The 26139-nt window shown below is 41.6% G+C and overlaps 1 protein-coding gene across 1 annotated transcript in view; it reads right to left on the reverse strand.

Moving 5' to 3' along the window:
• SLC4A5 (solute carrier family 4 member 5) overlaps nt 1-26139 on the reverse strand; it is a 659349-nt gene that overhangs the window by 597075 nt on the left and 36135 nt on the right. Inside the window, 1 exon segment of the mRNA XM_078665747.1 lies at nt 16353-16482. Within this exon segment, the coding sequence (XP_078521873.1) occupies nt 16353-16482 (130 nt within the window).

Genomic DNA, 26139 nt, shown 5'->3' on the forward strand with positions numbered 1-26139 from the left:
TTCAGCATCAATCATTAGCATTAAATGCCTGAAAATTCAAGGAATGCCGACGCGTTTCGAGTCCTTTGTATAAATCAAAAGACTCTCATCAGGGCTGTCAGAGTTTTGTCCATGGAAACTGCATAGTAAAAAACAAAACACAAAACACGTAATCTATCTCGTCCTCAATCCATTATGTATTTACAACAGTATTTCTGTAACAGACCAAGTGCAGCATACCTGGTGAATTCAAATTCCAGGGCTGGACTTTAAAATGAACTGTGGTCTAGGCCGTGGGTACTCGCTGCAACAAAGTGGTAAAGTTTTAATTGGGGTCCCTGTCCTAACGGAAAAAGAGACTATGGCCAAACAGGTCAGTATTTTACCTTGGGTGTGCGGGCAACACCTCGTAGTTTCCCCTACCAATGGACTGTTTCTTCGTGGCGGATCACATTCTGTAAAAATGGAAATGCCCATTTTACTGCAGGTCCATTTCAATTCATGCATTAACATCAAGTGCGTGACCAACCTCAAGTGCTTGACTAACTTACTTCACAGGTGCTCAAACCGGGTTTAGTTGAGCCGCTCGTTTTTCGTGTCAGTTGGATTTCTATGGAGAATGACAACAACGCGAGCGCGTATTAGCTCGACCGTGTTTAAGAACAAGCGGTAACCAATTCACTGAACCTTGTGCCATTTCAGGGAGCCTACCTGCTAAGTCCTTCCCGGGAGTGCCTCCCCTTCGTTACTTCCCGCTTGACTCTGTTCTGAGTTCTAAAACCAATAACAAAGCGGAAAACCGCGTGTTAGCACGGCCGCATTTAGGTTTGTCAAATGCAACACTGTCAGTAACCTTCTGCCATTAGAGGGCTTACCTTCAAATATATTTCAGGGAAGCTGGTGTTTGCTTTGCTCACAACCGCAGGGTGAGTCTCCTTGCCGGTTGCTTATGCATTTCAACAGGGTTGGAACACCAAGTCATGTGATTATCAACTGGCCTATAGGGGCATGTGGACCAGAGAGGTGGTTTCTGGGAACCGTAGTGCTGCCATAGTTGTATATGCTGGTTGCTCCTCATGCTCTGTTGATTTCGCTGAGGCAATTCAGCCCATTGTTCACACTATTGAATTTCATAATTAGGTACGCTTCCTTTTGAAGCAAGGCCATTTCCACATTAGTATGATGTTTTGGATCAATCCAGAACAGAATCGTCCACTTGAAGTCGTTCTCACAGTGGTTACAGTTCACAAAGTGTTCCACCATTGGAGCAGTGAGGACTTTTTTCTTTATCCTCGAGCGGTGCTGCGTGATCCTCACGTTTGCCGCCTGGGTAGTCTTCCCTATGTACACCTTGTTGCACATGCACACCACAGCGTAGACCACGTTCTTAGTTCTACAATTTGTAAACGCATCATGTCTCCATGTCACACCGTTATGAGTAAAAACATTGCCTTCAATTGTTGCTGTACAGGACACACAATTGCCACATCTGCGGTGCCCACAAATAGGTTTTAAATTCCATTGAGAAATTAGATCACTTTTTGGCTTTTGGATAAAGCTGTCAGCTTTGACCAAATGTTGCCCTATGCTTTTGTTCTTACACATGGCAAAGATAGGTTTTTGTAGCGGGGGATCTAATGTTTCCAATAAATGCCAGTTGTTTAGAATAATACGCTTGAATTGGTTTGTGTGCTGGCCGAAGGTCGACACACAGACCAATCTATCAAGCTCCTCCTTTTTCTTGATTTTGAGCAGAGTGTCCCTCGGGATAAACCTTACTCTTTTTTTCGTGTGAGAAAGCAATTTTTTTGGGTACCCCCTATTCGCCATTTCACCGCAAAATAGGGAAGCATGCGTCTCAAAATCCGACAAATTGGTACAATTGCGCCTTATCCTAAGCAGTTGCCCATAAGGCAAATTTTCTCTTAGGGATTGTGGATGTGAGCTTTTAAAATGTAAGATCGTATTTCTGTCTGTGGCCTTTTTATGGAGTGTTGTAAATAGCGTTCCTTCGCTGCTGCCTACTGTGACATCCAGAAAGGTCATTTTTTGTTGACTGGAATTCAATGTGAATTTAATGTCATTGTGTCGAGAGTTAAGCCAAACATGGAACTGGTCCAACTGAGTCTGGCTCCCCTGCCACAGGAGCCAGACATCGTCAATGTAACGTAGCCACTGATGTATATTGCTCAAAAATGGATTATTGTTATATATGAACCTTTGTTCATATTGGCCCATATAGAGCACCGCCAGCTCCGGTGCATAGGGACAACCCATCGCTGTCCCTTTGATCTGGATGTAAAACTCGTTCTCAAATTTGAAATAGTTGCTCCGTAACGTGATTGATGCCAGTGATACAATGAATGAGGTGGGTACCCTATGTGGTCTCTCTCGTTGGTCCAGATGTATTTCAATGACCTCAAGTGCCTCATCCTGAGGGATTTGTGTATATAGAGAGGCCACATCTAATGTGACCATTAGTTGTGTGCCTTCATCAAATTGTTGCCCTTCAATTTTTGTGATAAAATCCGTAGTGTCACGAAGGTGTGACCTAACCTGCGCAATGCATGGCTTTAGAAAAAAATCGATATACTTCGATACAGGTTCTAGTGCGGAATCACAGCCCGAGACAATGGGTCGACCCGGGGGTACCTGTGCATTTTTGTGAATTTTGGGCAAGAAATACAGAACTGGCGTTCTGGGTGATTTCTTGTTGAGATATTCAAATTCCTTGGGTCCCAGGAATCCATCATCAAGCCCTGCCTTTGATATTCTCAGGATTTTATCCTGAATGGCATGTATAGGATCTTCTTTACAAGGTCTGTACCAATCAAGATTATTTACATGTGCCTGCCCCTCTGTGAGGTACATGGAGCGAGGCCACAGCACAACTGCCCCACCTTTGTCAGCCTGCTTTATTATGATGGATGTGTCTGATTTCAGATCACTAATCGCTGTGGTCATGCCCTTGCTGATATTGTTTTTCGAAAACCTTTTTGTTTTTTCAAGTTTGGTGAGTGATGATAGGACCGTTTGTTCGAAAGCAATTATTTGTTTGGGAACATTTTGAGTCGGTGTGAACTTTGACTTAACTCTCAGACCAGTCGTTTCAATACTAGGTGTCGTTTCGGCAGAAGCAAAGAAGGCTTTTAGTCGTATTTTCCGACAAAAATTTAGTGCTTCCAATTTTAGTTTAGTGAAGTCCGTTCTTTTATTTGGGACAAACTTGAGGCCCAGGCTCAAGAGCATTTCTTCATCTCTCGTCAATTCTTTATCTGAAAGATTAACTATAGTTGACCCACTCAGTTGTTGTAAGTCTTGTTGCGGGTTTGCATATTCCATTGCTGCTTGAAGCGGACACGCGATTGCCCGCCCCTGGCTAAAAAAGAAGAAGAGGATGATGCAGCTGAGGCACCTCGTCTTTTCGAATTATTCTGCCTTGAGTCGTTAGAGGAGTCAGATGAGGTCGTGTCAGAAAAAGTGAGAAATCTGTTTCTTGATCTCCCCTGATAGGATGTAAGAGCCCCTCGCGACTCTCCTGACGTGTAGAAGTCTTCCTTGAGAAAGGGATACACTTGCTCGAGTTTGAAAGATTTTGAATCCCTATCAAATTGAGAGGATTTAAAGGTAAGAGTGTTATCTTTAAAAATCGCAATTTCCTTCTCAATTTTGTCAAGGAGCGCTTTAGCTTCAGTGACAGTTTGATTATCGTTGATGGCTTTAATCAGTGACTCAATTTCTGACTCTTCTTGACTGCAGATTCTTTGTGCCGTTTCTATGGTATGCACCATTAGATCTCTGCTGCATTTGGTGTTAATTTGACTGAATCCCTTCTTGTATTCAGTGTCTTCCGTCATCTTTACGGAAGACACTGAATACAAGAAGGGATTCAGTCAAATTAACACCAAATGCAGCAGAGATCTAATGGTGCATACCATAGAAACGGCACAAAGAATCTGCAGTCAAGAAGAGTCAGAAATTGAGTCACTGATTAAAGCCATCAACGATAATCAAACTGTCACTGAAGCTAAAGCGCTCCTTGACAAAATTGAGAAGGAAATTGCGATTTTTAAAGATAACACTCTTACCTTTAAATCCTCTCAATTTGATAGGGATTCAAAATCTTTCAAACTCGAGCAAGTGTATCCCTTTCTCAAGGAAGACTTCTACACGTCAGGAGAGTCGCGAGGGGCTCTTACATCCTATCAGGGGAGATCAAGAAACAGATTTCTCACTTTTTCTGACACGACCTCATCTGACTCCTCTAACGACTCAAGGCAGAATAATTCGAAAAGACGAGGTGCCTCAGCTGCATCATCCTCTTCTTCTTTTTTAGCCAGGGGCGGGCAATCGCGTGTCCGCTTCAAGCAGCAATGGAATATGCAAACCCGCAACAAGACTTACAACAACTGAGTGGGTCAACTATAGTTAATCTTTCAGATAAAGAATTGACGAGAGATGAAGAAATGCTCTTGAGCCTGGGCCTCAAGTTTGTCCCAAATAAAAGAACGGACTTCACTAAACTAAAATTGGAAGCACTAAATTTTTGTCGGAAAATACGACTAAAAGCCTTCTTTGCTTCTGCCGAAACGACACCTAGTATTGAAACGACTGGTCTGAGAGTTAAGTCAAAGTTCACACCGACTCAAAATGTTCCCAAACAAATAATTGCTTTCGAACAAACGGTCCTATCATCACTCACCAAACTTGAAAAAACAAAAAGGTTTTCGAAAAACAATATCAGCAAGGGCATGACCACAGCGATTAGTGATCTGAAATCAGACACATCCATCATAATAAAGCAGGCTGACAAAGGTGGGGCAGTTGTGCTGTGGCCTCGCTCCATGTACCTCACAGAGGGGCAGGCACATGTAAATAATCTTGATTGGTACAGACCTTGTAAAGAAGATCCTATACATGCCATTCAGGATAAAATCCTGAGAATATCAAAGGCAGGGCTTGATGATGGATTCCTGGGACCCAAGGAATTTGAATATCTCAACAAGAAATCACCCAGAACGCCAGTTCTGTATTTCTTGCCCAAAATTCACAAAAATGCACAGGTACCCCCGGGTCGACCCATTGTCTCGGGCTGTGATTCCGCACTAGAACCTGTATCGAAGTATATCGATTTTTTTCTAAAGCCATGCATTGCGCAGGTTAGGTCACACCTTCGTGACACTACGGATTTTATCACAAAAATTGAAGGGCAACAATTTGATGAAGGCACACAACTAATGGTCACATTAGATGTGGCCTCTCTATATACACAAATCCCTCAGGATGAGGCACTTGAGGTCATTGAAATACATCTGGACCAACGAGAGAGACCACATAGGGTACCCACCTCATTCATTGTATCACTGGCATCAATCACGTTACGGAGCAACTATTTCAAATTTGAGAACGAGTTTTACATCCAGATCAAAGGGACAGCGATGGGTTGTCCCTATGCACCGGAGCTGGCGGTGCTCTATATGGGCCAATATGAACAAAGGTTCATATATAACAATAATCCATTTTTGAGCAATATACATCAGTGGCTACGTTACATTGACGATGTCTGGCTCCTGTGGCAGGGGAGCCAGACTCAGTTGGACCAGTTCCATGTTTGGCTTAACTCTCGACACAATGACATTAAATTCACATTGAATTCCAGTCAACAAAAAATGACCTTTCTGGATGTCACAGTAGGCAGCAGCGAAGGAACGCTATTTACAACACTCCATAAAAAGGCCACAGACAGAAATACGATCTTACATTTTAAAAGCTCACATCCACAATCCCTAAGAGAAAATTTGCCTTATGGGCAACTGCTTAGGATAAGGCGCAATTGTACCAATTTGTCGGATTTTGAGACGCATGCTTCCCTATTTTGCGGTGAAATGGCGAATAGGGGGTACCCAAAAAAATTGCTTTCTCACACGAAAAAAAGAGTAAGGTTTATCCCGAGGGACACTCTGCTCAAAATCAAGAAAAAGGAGGAGCTTGATAGATTGGTCTGTGTGTCGACCTTCGGCCAGCACACAAACCAATTCAAGCGTATTATTCTAAACAACTGGCATTTATTGGAAACATTAGATCCCCCGCTACAAAAACCTATCTTTGCCATGTGTAAGAACAAAAGCATAGGGCAACATTTGGTCAAAGCTGACAGCTTTATCCAAAAGCCAAAAAGTGATCTAATTTCTCAATGGAATTTAAAACCTATTTGTGGGCACCGCAGATGTGGCAATTGTGTGTCCTGTACAGCAACAATTGAAGGCAATGTTTTTACTCATAACGGTGTGACATGGAGACATGATGCGTTTACAAATTGTAGAACTAAGAACGTGGTCTACGCTGTGGTGTGCATGTGCAACAAGGTGTACATAGGGAAGACTACCCAGGCGGCAAACGTGAGGATCACGCAGCACCGCTCGAGGATAAAGAAAAAAGTCCTCACTGCTCCAATGGTGGAACACTTTGTGAACTGTAACCACTGTGAGAACGACTTCAAGTGGACGATTCTGTTCTGGATTGATCCAAAACATCATACTAATGTGGAAATGGCCTTGCTTCAAAAGGAAGCGTACCTAATTATGAAATTCAATAGTGTGAACAATGGGCTGAATTGCCTCAGCGAAATCAACAGAGCATGAGGAGCAACCAGCATATACAACTATGGCAGCACTACGGTTCCCAGAAACCACCTCTCTGGTCCACATGCCCCTATAGGCCAGTTGATAATCACATGACTTGGTGTTCCAACCCTGTTGAAATGCATAAGCAACCGGCAAGGAGACTCACCCTGCGGTTGTGAGCAAAGCAAACACCAGCTTCCCTGAAATATATTTGAAGGTAAGCCCTCTAATGGCAGAAGGTTACTGACAGTGTTGCATTTGACAAACCTAAATGCGGCCGTGCTAACACGCGGTTTTCCGCTTTGTTATTGGTTTTAGAACTCAGAACAGAGTCAAGCGGGAAGTAACGAAGGGGAGGCACTCCCGGGAAGGACTTAGCAGGTAGGCTCCCTGAAATGGCACAAGGTTCAGTGAATTGGTTACCGCTTGTTCTTAAACACGGTCGAGCTAATACGCGCTCGCGTTGTTGTCATTCTCCATAGAAATCCAACTGACACGAAAAACGAGCGGCTCAACTAAACCCGGTTTGAGCACCTGTGAAGTAAGTTAGTCAAGCACTTGAGGTTGGTCACGCACTTGATGTTAATGCATGAATTGAAATGGACCTGCAGTAAAATGGGCATTTCCATTTTTACAGAATGTGATCCGCCACGAAGAAACAGTCCATTGGTAGGGGAAACTACGAGGTGTTGCCCGCACACCCAAGGTAAAATACTGACCTGTTTGGCCATAGTCTCTTTTTCCGTTAGGACAGGGACCCCAATTAAAACTTTACCACTTTGTTGCAGCGAGTACCCACGGCCTAGACCACAGTTCATTTTAAAGTCCAGCCCTGGAATTTGAATTCACCAGGTATGCTGCACTTGGTCTGTTACAGAAATACTGTTGTAAATACATAATGGATTGAGGACGAGATAGATTACGTGTTTTGTGTTTTGTTTTTTACTATGCAGTTTCCATGGACAAAACTCTGACAGCCCTGATGAGAGTCTTTTGATTTATACAAAGGACTCGAAACGCGTCGGCATTCCTTGAATTTTCAGGCATTTAATGCTAATGATTGATGCTGAAACGTTTTTTTGATTTGCATAAAAAAGTAGATGCACTTTGTATTGGTTGAAATACTTTTTACATTTCTTCCGTGTTATAGTCGGTTTTGACATTCAGGATTGTGACTGTATTATTGAGTAATAGTTCCATGCTTCACTGTAATTAAGAGCACTTTTGATAATGTTATTGTGTATATATGTTATTTGTGTAATTATGTATTGCTTTTGAATAAGTTTCACGATTTGTTTGTGAATCGTCTACAATGTGGTGATATATGGTAGCACCTGAAGTTGATGATGTTCCTTTTTCTGCCTTCACTAAAATAGCGAAAAAAAACTCAAGTGGAATGAACTTAATAGACAAAATTGTCTGGATAAACTAATAAATTTTGGTTTACCCAAATTCAACATTTGTTGTGACATTCGTAACAGAGGCATAGGTAAAAACCCCCTATATTGTTGTATTTCATAGTGGCCCAACCTACCCTCTTTCCCAGTGGGCCCAACCCCCAGTTGCTTTCATTCTTTGAGCGGGTAATTACCCGAGTGGGTAGGGTCTGACAGACACGTGTCTTTCCCATACTTCACGGTACAGATTAATTCTTGAACAGGAGAGTTTTCTCCTGTTTAGCATGGCAGAGAAAGATACGCTGTCCTTCACGGAGAGCCATATCCAGAACCTCATTGCGTCCTCTCCATTCTCCTCAATCACCCTTAGCACCTCAGCTAAACAACAAAATGAGGCTGACAAGTTAATACGTCTCCAAAAAAAACATATTCGGACAGAACTACATGGCCATTTTTTGCTACAACATCTTAAAGCAGGGACTATCCCGTGGGGCCTTCAGGTCAAGAATATTCCGGTCATCTTTACGGAAGACACTGAATACAAGAAGGGATTCAGTCAAATTAACACCAAATGCAGCAGAGATCTAATGGTGCATACCATAGAAACGGCACAAAGAATCTGCAGTCAAGAAGAGTCAGAAATTGAGTCACTGATTAAAGCCATCAACGATAATCAAACTGTCACTGAAGCTAAAGCGCTCCTTGACAAAATTGAGAAGGAAATTGCGATTTTTAAAGATAACACTCTTACCTTTAAATCCTCTCAATTTGATAGGGATTCAAAATCTTTCAAACTCGAGCAAGTGTATCCCTTTCTCAAGGAAGACTTCTACACGTCAGGAGAGTCGCGAGGGGCTCTTACATCCTATCAGGGGAGATCAAGAAACAGATTTCTCACTTTTTCTGACACGACCTCATCTGACTCCTCTAACGACTCAAGGCAGAATAATTCGAAAAGACGAGGTGCCTCAGCTGCATCATCCTCTTCTTCTTTTTTAGCCAGGGGCGGGCAATCGCGTGTCCGCTTCAAGCAGCAATGGAATATGCAAACCCGCAACAAGACTTACAACAACTGAGTGGGTCAACTATAGTTAATCTTTCAGATAAAGAATTGACGAGAGATGAAGAAATGCTCTTGAGCCTGGGCCTCAAGTTTGTCCCAAATAAAAGAACGGACTTCACTAAACTAAAATTGGAAGCACTAAATTTTTGTCGGAAAATACGACTAAAAGCCTTCTTTGCTTCTGCCGAAACGACACCTAGTATTGAAACGACTGGTCTGAGAGTTAAGTCAAAGTTCACACCGACTCAAAATGTTCCCAAACAAATAATTGCTTTCGAACAAACGGTCCTATCATCACTCACCAAACTTGAAAAAACAAAAAGGTTTTCGAAAAACAATATCAGCAAGGGCATGACCACAGCGATTAGTGATCTGAAATCAGACACATCCATCATAATAAAGCAGGCTGACAAAGGTGGGGCAGTTGTGCTGTGGCCTCGCTCCATGTACCTCACAGAGGGGCAGGCACATGTAAATAATCTTGATTGGTACAGACCTTGTAAAGAAGATCCTATACATGCCATTCAGGATAAAATCCTGAGAATATCAAAGGCAGGGCTTGATGATGGATTCCTGGGACCCAAGGAATTTGAATATCTCAACAAGAAATCACCCAGAACGCCAGTTCTGTATTTCTTGCCCAAAATTCACAAAAATGCACAGGTACCCCCGGGTCGACCCATTGTCTCGGGCTGTGATTCCGCACTAGAACCTGTATCGAAGTATATCGATTTTTTTCTAAAGCCATGCATTGCGCAGGTTAGGTCACACCTTCGTGACACTACGGATTTTATCACAAAAATTGAAGGGCAACAATTTGATGAAGGCACACAACTAATGGTCACATTAGATGTGGCCTCTCTATATACACAAATCCCTCAGGATGAGGCACTTGAGGTCATTGAAATACATCTGGACCAACGAGAGAGACCACATAGGGTACCCACCTCATTCATTGTATCACTGGCATCAATCACGTTACGGAGCAACTATTTCAAATTTGAGAACGAGTTTTACATCCAGATCAAAGGGACAGCGATGGGTTGTCCCTATGCACCGGAGCTGGCGGTGCTCTATATGGGCCAATATGAACAAAGGTTCATATATAACAATAATCCATTTTTGAGCAATATACATCAGTGGCTACGTTACATTGACGATGTCTGGCTCCTGTGGCAGGGGAGCCAGACTCAGTTGGACCAGTTCCATGTTTGGCTTAACTCTCGACACAATGACATTAAATTCACATTGAATTCCAGTCAACAAAAAATGACCTTTCTGGATGTCACAGTAGGCAGCAGCGAAGGAACGCTATTTACAACACTCCATAAAAAGGCCACAGACAGAAATACGATCTTACATTTTAAAAGCTCACATCCACAATCCCTAAGAGAAAATTTGCCTTATGGGCAACTGCTTAGGATAAGGCGCAATTGTACCAATTTGTCGGATTTTGAGACGCATGCTTCCCTATTTTGCGGTGAAATGGCGAATAGGGGGTACCCAAAAAAATTGCTTTCTCACACGAAAAAAAGAGTAAGGTTTATCCCGAGGGACACTCTGCTCAAAATCAAGAAAAAGGAGGAGCTTGATAGATTGGTCTGTGTGTCGACCTTCGGCCAGCACACAAACCAATTCAAGCGTATTATTCTAAACAACTGGCATTTATTGGAAACATTAGATCCCCCGCTACAAAAACCTATCTTTGCCATGTGTAAGAACAAAAGCATAGGGCAACATTTGGTCAAAGCTGACAGCTTTATCCAAAAGCCAAAAAGTGATCTAATTTCTCAATGGAATTTAAAACCTATTTGTGGGCACCGCAGATGTGGCAATTGTGTGTCCTGTACAGCAACAATTGAAGGCAATGTTTTTACTCATAACGGTGTGACATGGAGACATGATGCGTTTACAAATTGTAGAACTAAGAACGTGGTCTACGCTGTGGTGTGCATGTGCAACAAGGTGTACATAGGGAAGACTACCCAGGCGGCAAACGTGAGGATCACGCAGCACCGCTCGAGGATAAAGAAAAAAGTCCTCACTGCTCCAATGGTGGAACACTTTGTGAACTGTAACCACTGTGAGAACGACTTCAAGTGGACGATTCTGTTCTGGATTGATCCAAAACATCATACTAATGTGGAAATGGCCTTGCTTCAAAAGGAAGCGTACCTAATTATGAAATTCAATAGTGTGAACAATGGGCTGAATTGCCTCAGCGAAATCAACAGAGCATGAGGAGCAACCAGCATATACAACTATGGCAGCACTACGGTTCCCAGAAACCACCTCTCTGGTCCACATGCCCCTATAGGCCAGTTGATAATCACATGACTTGGTGTTCCAACCCTGTTGAAATGCATAAGCAACCGGCAAGGAGACTCACCCTGCGGTTGTGAGCAAAGCAAACACCAGCTTCCCTGAAATATATTTGAAGGTAAGCCCTCTAATGGCAGAAGGTTACTGACAGTGTTGCATTTGACAAACCTAAATGCGGCCGTGCTAACACGCGGTTTTCCGCTTTGTTATTGGTTTTAGAACTCAGAACAGAGTCAAGCGGGAAGTAACGAAGGGGAGGCACTCCCGGGAAGGACTTAGCAGGTAGGCTCCCTGAAATGGCACAAGGTTCAGTGAATTGGTTACCGCTTGTTCTTAAACACGGTCGAGCTAATACGCGCTCGCGTTGTTGTCATTCTCCATAGAAATCCAACTGACACGAAAAACGAGCGGCTCAACTAAACCCGGTTTGAGCACCTGTGAAGTAAGTTAGTCAAGCACTTGAGGTTGGTCACGCACTTGATGTTAATGCATGAATTGAAATGGACCTGCAGTAAAATGGGCATTTCCATTTTTACAGAATGTGATCCGCCACGAAGAAACAGTCCATTGGTAGGGGAAACTACGAGGTGTTGCCCGCACACCCAAGGTAAAATACTGACCTGTTTGGCCATAGTCTCTTTTTCCGTTAGGACAGGGACCCCAATTAAAACTTTACCACTTTGTTGCAGCGAGTACCCACGGCCTAGACCACAGTTCATTTTAAAGTCCAGCCCTGGAATTTGAATTCACCAGGTATGCTGCACTTGGTCTGTTACAGAAATACTGTTGTAAATACATAATGGATTGAGGACGAGATAGATTACGTGTTTTGTGTTTTGTTTTTTACTATGCAGTTTCCATGGACAAAACTCTGACAGCCCTGATGAGAGTCTTTTGATTTATACAAAGGACTCGAAACGCGTCGGCATTCCTTGAATTTTCAGGCATTTAATGCTAATGATTGATGCTGAAACGTTTTTTTGATTTGCATAAAAAAGTAGATGCACTTTGTATTGGTTGAAATACTTTTTACATTTCTTCCGTGTTATAGTCGGTTTTGACATTCAGGATTGTGACTGTATTATTGAGTAATAGTTCCATGCTTCACTGTAATTAAGAGCACTTTTGATAATGTTATTGTGTATATATGTTATTTGTGTAATTATGTATTGCTTTTGAATAAGTTTCACGATTTGTTTGTGAATCGTCTACAATGTGGTGATATATGGTAGCACCTGAAGTTGATGATGTTCCTTTTTCTGCCTTCACTAAAATAGCGAAAAAAACTCAAGTGGAATGAACTTAATAGACAAAATTGTCTGGATAAACTAATAAATTTTGGTTTACCCAAATTCAACATTTGTTGTGACATTCGTAACAGAGGCATAGGTAAAAACCCCCTATATTGTTGTAGAGAATATATATCTGCATCTTTCTGTTATGATTTTTCATTTTTGTGTTTGCCAGAAAACTGTCAGGATAGGTCGACATCACTGATTGTTGATGTATATATAAGTACTATCTTTCCTCTGCACATCACCTGCACTTATCCCTATGTGCACCTGTTTCTTACAAATTCATAAATGTTATATTTATTATACTTTATTGTTTTGATTTATTGTCAATCAATGTGATATTCATTAAATCACAATCATTTGCTGAATTAGCCATTTGATGTTGTCTAACTTTGTCTACTTTAGATCATATGTTGTTCCTTGATGTATTGTGAATATTTTCCACTGTGACTTTTTCTTAAGTATCACAAGGTGATGAAGGCAGCATCTGTGGAGAGGGTTTATGTTGCAGAGGGAGCGGGCATTGAGAAGGACAAATTGGGGTGCTTCCAGTTAATTTGGCATGCCAAAGGCAAGCCCGTCCGCGCCCGGGCGGGCACCCGTCGGCACCCTTCCTGGCCCAGGACCCCTGCTACTTCCAGCACAGGTCAGTTCAAGTACAACACAAATCAGCTACTGGCATTGAGACCCCCACACCTACCTCTATGTTCGTCATTGCTGCAGTAAAATAATGAACTTCAGACCAATAGCAAATGAGTCGGCAGTCAATGCAGCTTCGTACTGTATTGGAATAAAGCCTCTCATCTCACTCCACTCACCACTCACAGAAACTTGGCTTTACAACAGCTCAGATCCTGATATCCACCTTGCCCTCCAAGTGGGCTACCAGATCCACAGATTTGATAGGGTCCAAAAAGTTGGGGGTGGAATTGGCATCATTCTAAAATCTAATTTTAGATGTGTTACTTCCTCCATCTCCCTTCTAGAATGTGAAAGCCTTCAGTTCCAGATCACACCCTCCCCCACTCTCCCCCACCTGTACGTTCTCAGGTGTCCTTATCTACAGGCCAGCCTAGTTCTACAAAAAACACACATGACTATTTTGGGCAACTTTAACCTGCACTTCTATATACAGGACGACCCCTCAGCCAAAAAGCTAAAAGCAGATCTTGAGGCATTACAACTAACCCAACTTGTATCAACCCCCACACATGAGAAAGGACATAATTTGGACCTCATTTTTTCCAATGACCCTCTGGTTACTCTTTCTAGATTAATTCAGGTCCCCTGGTCCGATCATTGACTTATTCTCTGTTTAAACTTCCCAAATCTGCCCAACAGGTCAAGGGAAGGACCCAGATAATGGTCATAAGAAGATGGTCAAATCTAGATCCTAGGACTTGGGAAACCGTCCTGAAGGATACAACTCCTACATTTGTAGGTAATCTAGAAGAGGATTATCAGCAATGGGAACATTGAATCACCCAGTCACTAGATGCATGCATTCTCAAAACTAGCTCCAGACCTAAAACACATAAAAAACAATCCCCTTGGTAAAATGACAACCTCTTTGCAATAAAAAACACTGTGCCACCAAGTGGTGGAGTCTCATAAATATTTGCCATGTTCACAAATAGGCGCTGGGGTCGAGCAATGGAAAATACGAGCACAAATTAAGCTTTGACTATTATTTGGCATCATAAGGCTGAGTGAGCTGATGCTTGTTATTAAATTAAAAGCTGTTCTGAACACGGAGCCCCATAATATGTATTGCTCTTGGAAATGGAAATGTAAGCTTTTAAAACAAGAACCATAGCACAGAGAGAGGCAAAAAATGTGGAAAATTAGAACTATAATGAACTTCTGAATATCATGAAGGTACGACTGAGGACCGAATATCTGAAAACAGGAAGTAGGTTAAAATAACAAGACTCTCATATAATTTCTGTTGCCACTTTTCTTTCTATCACAAGAATTCTAATGGGACACTCAGTGACATGTGCCATACACACTGAATTTCCTTCACCGGCCTGAAAACTGATGTAATGTTTGTTCCACATTGAATCATGAAAAAAACTCATCATAATTTATAATTAGTTTTTTTTCAATTGGAACACATCGTATTAACCACCACCCTTTGTCATCTTCATCGATTGAAGGACCCTTAAATGTCTTTGAAGAAGCTGAAAAAATCTAGCGGAACTGGACAGACAATAAGGTTATGAATTACGTCTTGAGCTGCTCTTTGAGTCAATGTCTATTTTCATCCAATATGTTTGGAAATATTTGCAGTAAAATGCTTTGCTTGTCCCATTTATGTCCAACATTGCTTTGAGGGGAATCCTCACATTCCCTTAAAAGGAATGTCCCACTTACTTACTGATTCAGGTACTCTTGAAAAGTTTTAAACCTTGGGGTAACTTAGTAAAGGAGGTCTATCTGGGGAAAATGTGCGCCATTTTGGATTACTAATCAGGCACTGCCTCTCCTGAAGATTTTAGGGCCTTCTAACTCTGTACTTTACCTTTTTCAACAACCACCAAAACCTGTACTGCTTCTGTCAAGCAGTTCCTCAGAGTTCAATTATAGCAAAACTGAACTACTATTCTTTAACAAGAACCCAACCAACAACCATCATTTTGTAAACAGCACTAGCGGCCTCATCGGTTTTCATTGCAATGACCTCTTGATTCGGATGGGGCTAAAAACAGCAGTTTCAGGCCTCATCGGAATGATGAGGTGTGCAGAAAGCCCTCAAATCTCTCAATTATCACACAGAGATTTCAGCTCCTAAAGTCAGCCGAAACGTCTTGGTGACAGTCTGGTAAAAAATGAGAAACTGGGTAATCAAACCAGGAATTAACTAACTCCCTCGTAGTTCTTCACTTCTTATAGGACCCTCAGGAACCAGATTGTAAGGGTCTAGATTTTCTCCACACCCGCTGGTACCGGTATTCTCAGCATTAGTACCTCCCGGGGTGGGGGAAATCTACCCCATTTACCAGGTTACTCATAATGAAGGCCTAAGTCCAGGCCATTCTAATAATTAGCAAATCAAAATGAAAAACCTAAAAGACTTTTGAAGTCCAGATTGGGACTGTTGCTCCCAACTTACAACAACATGACCTCTGCCTGTTCAAGTGTATCTCCAATTTAGTCAGCATATTCTTTATTTGGTCAGTACGAGACCATAAATGCATATAAAAAAGACAACAGCATTACAGAGTAATAAAAAAAACACTTTTAAAAATGAACATCATTTGGTATACCATTAAAAGAAAAGTCAAAAAAGACACGCTTATTAGCAAAGGCATCAAATATGATTTTAGCCAATTAATTTCAGCCTGACTCGGCTATGCTTTTTCAGCCTACGTGCAGGCGCATCCATTCTCTGATGCCCTGTGATCCTCAGCCCCATTCCGCCAAACTCGTAATCAGGCCCTATGTTTTAAAATCAACATACTTCTTTGGATTTTGTAAATCCCAAAGTAGGAGGAAACTTGCGCAAATTGTGAGCCAATTCAATATTGTGCAGGTTTCCACATTTGTGAATTAGGCCCTAAATGTTCCTGTCCATAATTTAATATTCAGGCGAGTGTGTTTGGATGGGTATAAAGCTCTTCCTACTGATTCAGTACATTCTCAGACCACATTCCTACAATCTGAATATTACCTGGCAGATTCCTTCCACTCCATCTCATCACCGTCATGCTGCAGTGTGTCCATTTCAGTAAACAAGGTGGGCGTTGGTACGTCATCATCTTCACCAAGAATGTACTTCAGACGCTCAGCTGCTGGAGACACTGAAATAGGGATTCAACATATTCATTTCCAGTTGAATTGTTGGTAATATTGCATAGACACATGCTAAGTATGCTATGTGTCAGGCTATCCATTAAAACAAGATCTGCACCACATACCTATCGGAAATGACTCAATTTAAATTGTCTGCATTTGCTATCAGGGAATTAATTGAGTGCCCCTCAATAAGGTGTTCCCCAGCCATCTTTGCATTAAGAGACATTAGTAAATCATTTGTAGGACGTAAACCTATGGAACAAATTTAACTAGATAATATCAAATGAACTATGTCTTCAACTAAGGTGCTGCAATTAGCATTTAGAAATTTCCAGTTTGAGAGAATCACCCACCTCATGTGAGATGGAAGGGTATCGGAACAATTTCCTAGAATTCAAACTAGCTCGCTGGAGGGATAAGGGCATTATCATTTCAATAGGATGACAACATGTAGTCATCTACAACACTTATGCATGATCTGCAACTGCCAAAGTTGTGCGCAGAGAATACAATGTCATTATAGAAAATTAGTATGGGAAGAATTGGCGAGCTAGAAAAACCCAAAGGAAATCGTAGTTTCTTATGCACTGCCACACCCACACTAAAGGGCACTCTTTGTATCAGATGTCCTCATTTCCAGGCAGCTGACTGCGACTCATTAGAAGACCCACAATCGTCACAGATGCGTTGTCCCCCCAGAAGAGCTACAGTGAACAGAGACACAGTGACCCACAGGACAAGGAAAGATGGGGATGTGGCAGAGTTGTCTAAGGAAGACAGAAGGTGAAATAAAAAGCGGGCATAGAAGAGGAATTACCAGGCATATAAGAGGTAGAGAAAGGGAGTATAAAAGACTGGAGACTGCTTCCTTAATTAAACAAAGAGATGGCAGCAATCCTGACTCTAATTTAGAGTTCGGTTATAATGGAAATTCCTACAATTTGTAGAGTCAATGCTAAAGCCCCACTGGAATATTCTCTGCAGTTGAAGAATGCATTGGAAGAACTAAAATCCCTAAGAAGTAGCAATAGCATGGCAGAATTTGGCACAGTTTGAAGGATTTACTGTTAATAAACCATCCAAAGCATAAAAAAGTGTTATACGTCGCCCTGGTCTCATGCTTAAAACTAGATCTTAACATTAAATAACCTGCTAGGGCTGTATGGAATGTACTACATCAATACTGCAGATGCCATACCCACCATTGTTCCCATATTTTAGTAAAAGGCAACATGGAATTGAGTACTGACAAGTAATGAAAATCTTTTGACAAAATGGTATTTCCTAAGGTCAAAAAGGGGATTCAAATGGTTGAGAAAAAAATACAAATTAAATGAGTACATACAGCAGTTTAATGTGTTGATATTATTTCTAAATGCAACAAATATTTCATTTACACTGCAACATTTTTTCAGGCTACTTGGCCTTGCCTCCAGTATGCCCAATAAATGTAACACACAGCTTTAAATCGAGTTTTCCAAAGCATCAGCTGCTACAATTGAAAAGGACATCATTTGTTTTTTTCCTGACTACTCTAAACAAAACCTTAGTTATGTGTTTAACTGTAGGTAGAATCTCCTAGTATCTTTTCCTTTAAGGCGTAAATGAGGGGCATAGTCATAACAAGGATGAAACTACAATGCAACAGACGTATTTATTTATTTTGTAATGCACTAACATGTCGGTACGCAGCCACTTCACCTACATAGCGTGCTAGGTGACACTGCCAGGGCCGTAGGGTACTCCAGGTACATACTTGGTAATTTGTGTTTCTTTGTGTGCACAACAGAGTCCGGTACCTTCGCACAGTGGACCGGGAGCTACTACCTGGGGTTTAGAGCCTTATTGAAGAGGACTGCTTTGAAGGCCATCTTGAATGGGGTTGGGTGATCTGGACTCTTAGAACACTAATTTATGCTTGAACACTGTGCCAAACTCTGCCATGCTATTGCTAATTACTTAGGGATACTAATTCTTTCAACACATTCTTCAACTGCAGCGAATACTCCAGTGGGGCTTTAGCATTGACTCTACAAATTGCAGGAATTTCCTTTACTACCCAACTCTAAATTAAAGTCAGGATTGCTGCCATCTGTGTTTTTAATTAAAAAATCAGCCTCCAGTCTTTCATACTCCTTTTGTTACAATCTTAGATATTAAAAAAAGGTTTATTTGATTATATTGTTTATTTAAATACCAACTAACAGACAACGATTGCATTCAACACTGATGTAACAGTTATTCATGCAGTACCTACATCAAATGACATCCAACTAGTAGAGAATTGAGGAAAATGAGCCCTACTGCTAATATATAGACCTTAAAACCAAGCTCCTTCTAATGACATGTAGAAGAGAGCTGTGCATCTCTCCGAGAATAAATTGTGCTACCTACAACATATACACCCAATTTGGAACATTTTGAATTAGTCTATAAACTTTTTACAGCAAAGTTGAGAAACATAAATTCAGCAACCCTAGTACTCTGATGCAAGTAGAACACCCAAGAAGAAGTGTGTTAAGTATGACACTTGAGGAAATATCTTCAAGAAACCTTTATTCCATTTATAAACAGGCAGGTACAAGAGCACAACCCGTCAGCTAGCTGTCTACTCTCTAACGTACTGTCCAACCTCCACAGGCTTTACATTCGATGTTCTATGGAACGTGAAGTCAACAGAGCATTCGAGATACCACAAGAAGTAATAAAAGAAAGAATAACATAACACATCCCCATCCGTTTTTTATAACATTCAAACATTAAATTTAAAAAAAACTATCAACCTACATGCAAAAACAAAGGATGACGAAATGTAAGAAAAAAATGATAAATATCATGAAAAACAATAAAAGGAATGCAATTATAAAGTTACAAAGGAACATTTTCTGAAATATAATCTTTTAACCTTACAGGAAGTCTTTTTTCTCGCTTGGACTGCCTGGAATCTGAAGTCAGTTTTTCTTGATGTGATACAGAAAAACTTCCAATATCAGCTCCAGGACTATGTGACCCTAGATCCAGTGAATCATTTGAAGTATTATCATTTACTATTGCAGGAGAATTCACATTACTGTTGATAACAGAATTACCCTTAAACAATGAGTCATCAAAATCATACATGTTAGGTACCCATTTAGTACAAAATGAAGGTGCAGAGCATTTAGCAACCGTCTTAAGGTTCCAAACTTTTCCATCAGTGAGGCGTACCACATTGTTTATAATTTTAATTACTTGTAAAGGTTCATAAATACTACTGTCCTCCTTAGAGATTTTACCAGGTTTTTTTTACTCTAACCCATTGTCCAATAATGATATCAGACTCTTTCACACCATGTTTGGAATCGTACCATTCTTTTCTTTTGGTTTGAAGAGCATCTGCTCTTTCTCTTACCGTGCCTTCTGACCAGTGCACAATATTAGATTTAAATAACCAACCAGGTATAAACTTTGTTCTGGGATTCCTTCCACGCATAAGAACAAAAGGTGGATATCCAGTAGCATCACAAATCAATACTCTGTAAGCCCAAACCATTTTCAATACCTGGGTTTCCTAATCACCACGCTTAGGAGACATCTGAATAGTGTTTATTATAACTCTATTAAAGCGCTCAACCATGCCTTTACTGTTCGGGTTGTACAGTGACGTAGTTCTGTGTTTTATACCCAGTTTGTTAAAAAAATTCCTTGGTTTTATTTGACATGAACTGTACACCATTATCACTTAAAAGAATAGAAGCGATACCCTCTATTTGAAACAATTGGTCAATACAATGAAGAACTGTATCAGTGTCTGCGTTGCTGACTACTTTGAGAAAAGGCCATCTTGAAAATAAATCCATAAGTACCAAAATGTATTTCTGCTCAATTCCAATAGGACCTATGATGTCAATTGCAGTATATTCCCATGGTGATCTAGGTTTTGACATAACACCTAAAGGAGGTTTGAGAGTGACCAAAGATTTATCATCAACTTTACACAACTCACAGTCTTGTACAAATGCTTCTATGTCACCATCCATGAAAGGCCACCAAAAGGAGGTTTTAACAGTCTGTTTGGAGCGGACAATGCCAAAATGGCCCTCATGACATAGAGTAATTATAGATGTGTGCAAAACTTTTGGGGGAATAACTCTTTCACCTCTCCAAATATTTTCACCTTGAACACTTAGATCAAATATAACTTCCCAGAATGGATTTAGTATATGATCTTTGCCTAATTTATATGGCCAAGACAGTTTAAGATGTAATTTAACTTATCGTAATTCTTCATCTTTTAGGTATTCTTCCTCCCATTTTAGAATGCCACAATCTCCAAAATCCTGAACATAAGCAACTTGAAAAGAGCTCCACATTTCATCCTCACACTCATCAAGTTGTTTGGGCATTCTAGAAAGAAAATCAGCCATACAAGTTTTCTTTCCAGGAACAAATTCCATTTTACAGCAATAATCTTGTAATCTGATGTCTAATCTGGCAACTCTTGCAGATGAATGTATAGTGCCTTCAGTGGTAAGAACTTTGAGTAAAGGTTTGTGATCACAACGTAATATGAAATGTTTACCCCATAAAAATGCCCGGAAATGATCGACCACCCAGATGCAAGCTAAGGTCTCCTTCTCAATTACTGAGTATTTCTCCTCAGTAGGTGACAAGGATCTAGAAGCTTATGCTATAACATGTTCGTTACCATTGTCACCAACCTGAGCAAGAACAGCTCCCAAACCCTTGATACTCGCATTTGTTGTAATTATACTCTGGTCATCAGGGTCATGCCATCCTTAATATCATCAAAATCCTGTTCACACTCTGGTGACCACTCAAATTTGTTTCTGTGTTTTAATAATTGCCTGATGTTGTACATTCTAGAGGCAAAATTTGGAATATACTAAGAACAAAATTCAGCAAGACCTATGAAAGATCTTACATCATCTTTGCTGTTGGGAGCAGGAGCGCAATTAATGGCATCAATAAGATTAGACTTGGGTCTGATTCCATCACAATCTATAACATGTCCCAAATAAGTGACATTATTGCTGGCAAAGGTAGATTTTGAATATTCAATATTTTTTGTATTTTTATTATTAACTGTACAATTAATTAAATTCAATACAGTAAAAGCAATCAACATATCACTACTAAAACAATGATAAAACTTCAGTGTGTAAGTAAAATGTAAAGGTTGTTGATGAGGGGATTTGCTGCCCCTCCCCAGTTCCGCCATGATCAACCTTCCCTAAGGAAATATAACTATGGAGTTGCAATCAAGAATCCCACGATGTTCTTTGAAGATGGGTAGCATTATAAAGCTGTAACTCATTCCCCTTGACCTCTGGTCAGTTGTCCTTTGAGGCACTATCCTTGGGGGGGGGGGGGGGGGGTGTTGGGGGTGCAAGAAGGCATCAGTACACATTCAAGACCACCTCAACTGTCTTACGCTGGATTTATTATGCTCTTCTCCACAGTATTATTTTGTTTGTTTGCCATTTTTTGGGTGGGCCTGATGTGATGAATACATTTCCCCAGTCTGGCTAAGGTCGTCATGCTAGAATTTGAAAAGCACATGGCAGACACTTCACTGCAAGATTTTATTCCACTGATGGTGCAAATCGGGCACAGTAGTCACGTGCGTTCATCAATGAGATTGGGGCAACATCATAGGAGGTGCAGCCATGATTCCCACATATAGGGGCAGAGTCTACAGTTTGTGGCATCCCCCCTTCGGGCCCATTCAGGGTTGAAGTCTACGATACCTAAAGTGATTAATGTCATGGACAGGATTTTCCTTCGGGCCAATGGAGTGAGAGCGTCGCTTAGGTACGCCTGGGCTTAGCTTGCCGTATATGAGCTGTTCAGCGGGTCTAAGTGTGAACTTGAACGAAGAGAGTTGCAATCAAGGTCAAATGAGATGTCACACACTTTCCTATTTATGGCTCTTTTCCAGACGTTCATTGGAATTTCTGGCCGCGATAAGCTCTCTTCCACTATATTCAATGTTTTGATCACTTTATTAAGGGTGGTGTGCCAGGTCGTGAATTACTCTTCAAAAATAGATTTCAGTTGGTGTTTTAGTGTGTTGGTTGGGGCCCTTAAAATCCTGAGATAGAGTTTTATGAATTCCCCCTGGTACATCAAATCCGGCCTAGCCACACCTAGTTCCAGCCTTAGCTGTGCTTTCCTTGCTGTCCTTGGAATTTGAAGCACTATTTTGTCTTCTTTGGATTGTGCTGAATATAGGGAGGTGTGCTGTAACCCGGAAGGGCCAGGTGGCCATAGCTAATTGCTGGTAAAAGTTCTTTTTTTTAAACTTTCAGTATTAGACAGACGGTCAGACTAATCAGGTGGAGGCTTAGTTGTTTAAGTAAATGTATGACCTTGTTGGCCTTGATGCTATGGCTGTTGTTTCAAATGGGCATTTGCCTTAGTCCGTTCCGTCAGCCACACCCCCAGATAATTATATGACTCCACCGTCTTGCTTTTCAAGTTGCCCATTTGCCATTGTGCTTTCTAATCTGGTGGTAAGTTCCGAAAACGAAGACCTTGGTCTTTCCTTGGTTTACTGTCAGATTATTGATTTAGTGCAATTAGGGTTCTTTGTGGGCCCACCTTCGTGTGGTCCATTATGGCTGTTTCGTCCGTGTATTAGAGCACCAGCAGCCTCATGTTTCCCAGTGTTGGTGCTACTAGGAAAGCTCCTTTTAGGGCTTCCCCCAAATCCACTGTGTTTAGATTTAAAAGTATGGGTGCCAGCACGCAGCCTTGCTTCAGCCCGCTCTCTGTGATTATTTTCGAGGACACTGTGCTAGCGCTGGTTTTGACCCGTACCCAGGTGACTTCATACAGCGATCTTATTGCCTTCAGTAGGTTTGGGGGGATGCCACAGTTTTCTAGCTTCCACAATAATCTTCTGCGGACAACCTTATCAAAGGCGGTGCTATAATCCACGAAGCAGCAAAAAAGTGGAGGGTGGTTCTTCCGGGTTGCCTGGGCTGATAAATATGCCAGTGCCAATATGTTGTTTATGGTCGATGCCTGTGACCTGAAGCCAGTCTGGCAAAGAGGTATAATGCTATTCTCTTCCACCCTCCATTCTCTTCTCCAAGTCCTTTAATAGTAGGCGGGCGTAGCCCTTGGCTTCGAGGACAAGTAGGGCGATAAGCCTATAATTTGATGGCTTTGACCGGTCACCTTTTTTGAAAATGGGGCCAGGATGGAGCCCCTCCTAGAGTCAGGAATTATAGCTGTCTGGAAAGTGTGATTGTATAAAGGAGTTAGCATTGCTGCCCAGAAGTCAGGGGCCTTTTTAAAGACTGCAGTTGGGATTCTATTCGGCCCGGGGGGCCCATCGTTCTTCATGCTCTTGATGGTATTGAGGACCATTTGGGGATTTAACTGGGCAGGTCATGTACCGTATATTTCCACCAGTGTTCTATTTCCCACTGACCAATTGCATTGGCTGGCAAACGTATCTCGTGGCTTTATGTTTGATAGCCTGTCTCGACCAACCCAACTGATGGGCTCTTCTGGGCTGTCTTTGCATGGGGGGCGATTGTGTAGAGCTGTTTAACATAAATCCGCCAGTCCTTTTCTGCTACTCTGTTCTCCCTTAAAATTCTTCTGCTGCTCAGCTGGTTAATATGTCTCCACAGATGCACTGGATTCTTCTGCTTTATCACTTTATCAGGGAGAAGACTTTGAGCCATTCCCTTTCCGTGGTGGCATTTTTATGTTAAAGGGTTGCACCGACACAAGATGTGTGGGTGTCTCCTCGGGCACAGATATTGGAGCTGTTCTCCAACAGCCAATGTTTTTCAAAAAAGCTTTTCGATACTTCTTGATTTATTTAAAGTATTTTATTCATACTTCTAGATCTCAAAATCTGGAATCTTATAATTTTCATAGACTTTCATATATATATCAACGTTTCTTATTCGTCCATCAATTTCTCCTGAATAGCTATTTCCAATGCATTTCGGCATTAACCTTCATCAGGGAAGTCTGTAAATATAAATAAAACAACATTGTGGTTCTGTAAGCGAATGAAAGTCTATGAAATTATAGAAAATTAAAGAATTCATGATTTTGGATCTAGAAGTATGAATAAAATACTTTAAAGAAATCAAGAAGTATCGAAACACATTGGCTGTTGGAGAACAGCACCAATATCTGTGCCCGAGGAGACACCCACACATCTTGTGTCGGTGCAACCATTTTTCATTTGATTATTACTCCCGAGCAGGGGGTAGTCCTAAGGAGCACGAACTACAGTGAATAACAGCTGAAAAATATAGCAGTGAACAGCCACACCACAGAAGGCATTTTTATGTTCCCATATTTTCTTCCTCAGTGCTGCCCTCAGCGAAGGGACCGACGGTTCCTCCGATTGGCCACCCCCTCTTTTCTTTTTTACAAGGGCCTTGCACAGGAGCCGTTTTGCAGTCTTGTATGTCTTTGTTTTGCCCAGTGCTGCCACCTCTAGTTTGCCCTTTGGGCATACGGGGTTGTGACTGGAAGTTCCCGAGCTTTGCTTGTAGGTCTTCCATGGTGTCTTCCCAGACCTTTATGGGTGAGAGCGACGAGGACAGATTGCCTTCCAATTTCTCTTCCAGCCATTTTTGTAGTGTGTTGCCTGTCTTGTCCGACCATTTGATCCTCCTCAAGACACTATGTTTTTCATCCCCTCTTGACACACCGATGGTTTGGTGGTAGAGAGCTGACGGACCTGTCAACAGAAAGACCACTCTCAATGGCCTGTGATTGCTTTACATCCTATCTTCGACATCATAGTCATCCAATCTAGCCGCCAGCGCTTCGCTGGCCATGATGTAATCAATTTCTTGAGATGTCTCTGTAGGTGGGGGGAGGGTCCCATGTGTTCAAGTTAGCTTTTTTCAGTGAATGAGTTGAGATCAACTTGTGATTGTTGATGAGGTTGAACAAGGTTGCTGCCCTACCCCAACCCAGGTGGGGGGTTTGATTGTATCCAGATCCTTTACAATTTGACTATACCACATCACATGCACTTGAAGCACTGTGGTTCCACCCGGATGAGCTCTATGATTAGTTATAAACATTCATATTGCTTCATTTTGGGAGTATTATTATATGACTGACCCCACCGTTGATAATCTACACAATGTATATTAATTTACCACCTCTGATGACACTAGGTGTTCATGTCCTCAAACGTGTTGTCTTTTTTACGTATCAATAAAGTTTCTAACGATTCAACACTATTTCCATTGCGTGAGTGTCCGCAATCCTGTCACGAACACACCTGCCGTTTCTTGCCTGTTCGGAATTACCTTAAGGTGATCTTTTCATAAAACGGCCCCCCTGATTTATGTATAAATCTATTTTTTCACTCTTCGCAGTATATGCGCCTAAATAAGACATAAGACCCCTCTTCCCCAGGGTGACATTACTAAAGACTAAGGGTCAGCGTTTCAGCCTCACGTCCGACGTCACACTCTGACGTGGACACTGATTGGCTAAACGCTCGCAAGCCCACGCAGGCCACGCCCCCGTGGGCCACCGGAGACTGCTTCCGGGTTTAATCCCCTCGCAGTGACTACTTTTACGAAGCCGTCTAAACCGACCATTATCCACGAGGTCCGGTCAGAGGCTACGCGCAGGTATCGAGCGGGTGCCAGGCATTGCGGGCG

This window comes from Lissotriton helveticus, chromosome 11, assembly GCF_964261635.1.
Source record: "Lissotriton helveticus chromosome 11, aLisHel1.1, whole genome shotgun sequence".
Classification (NCBI taxonomy): domain Eukaryota; kingdom Metazoa; phylum Chordata; class Amphibia; order Caudata; family Salamandridae; genus Lissotriton; species Lissotriton helveticus.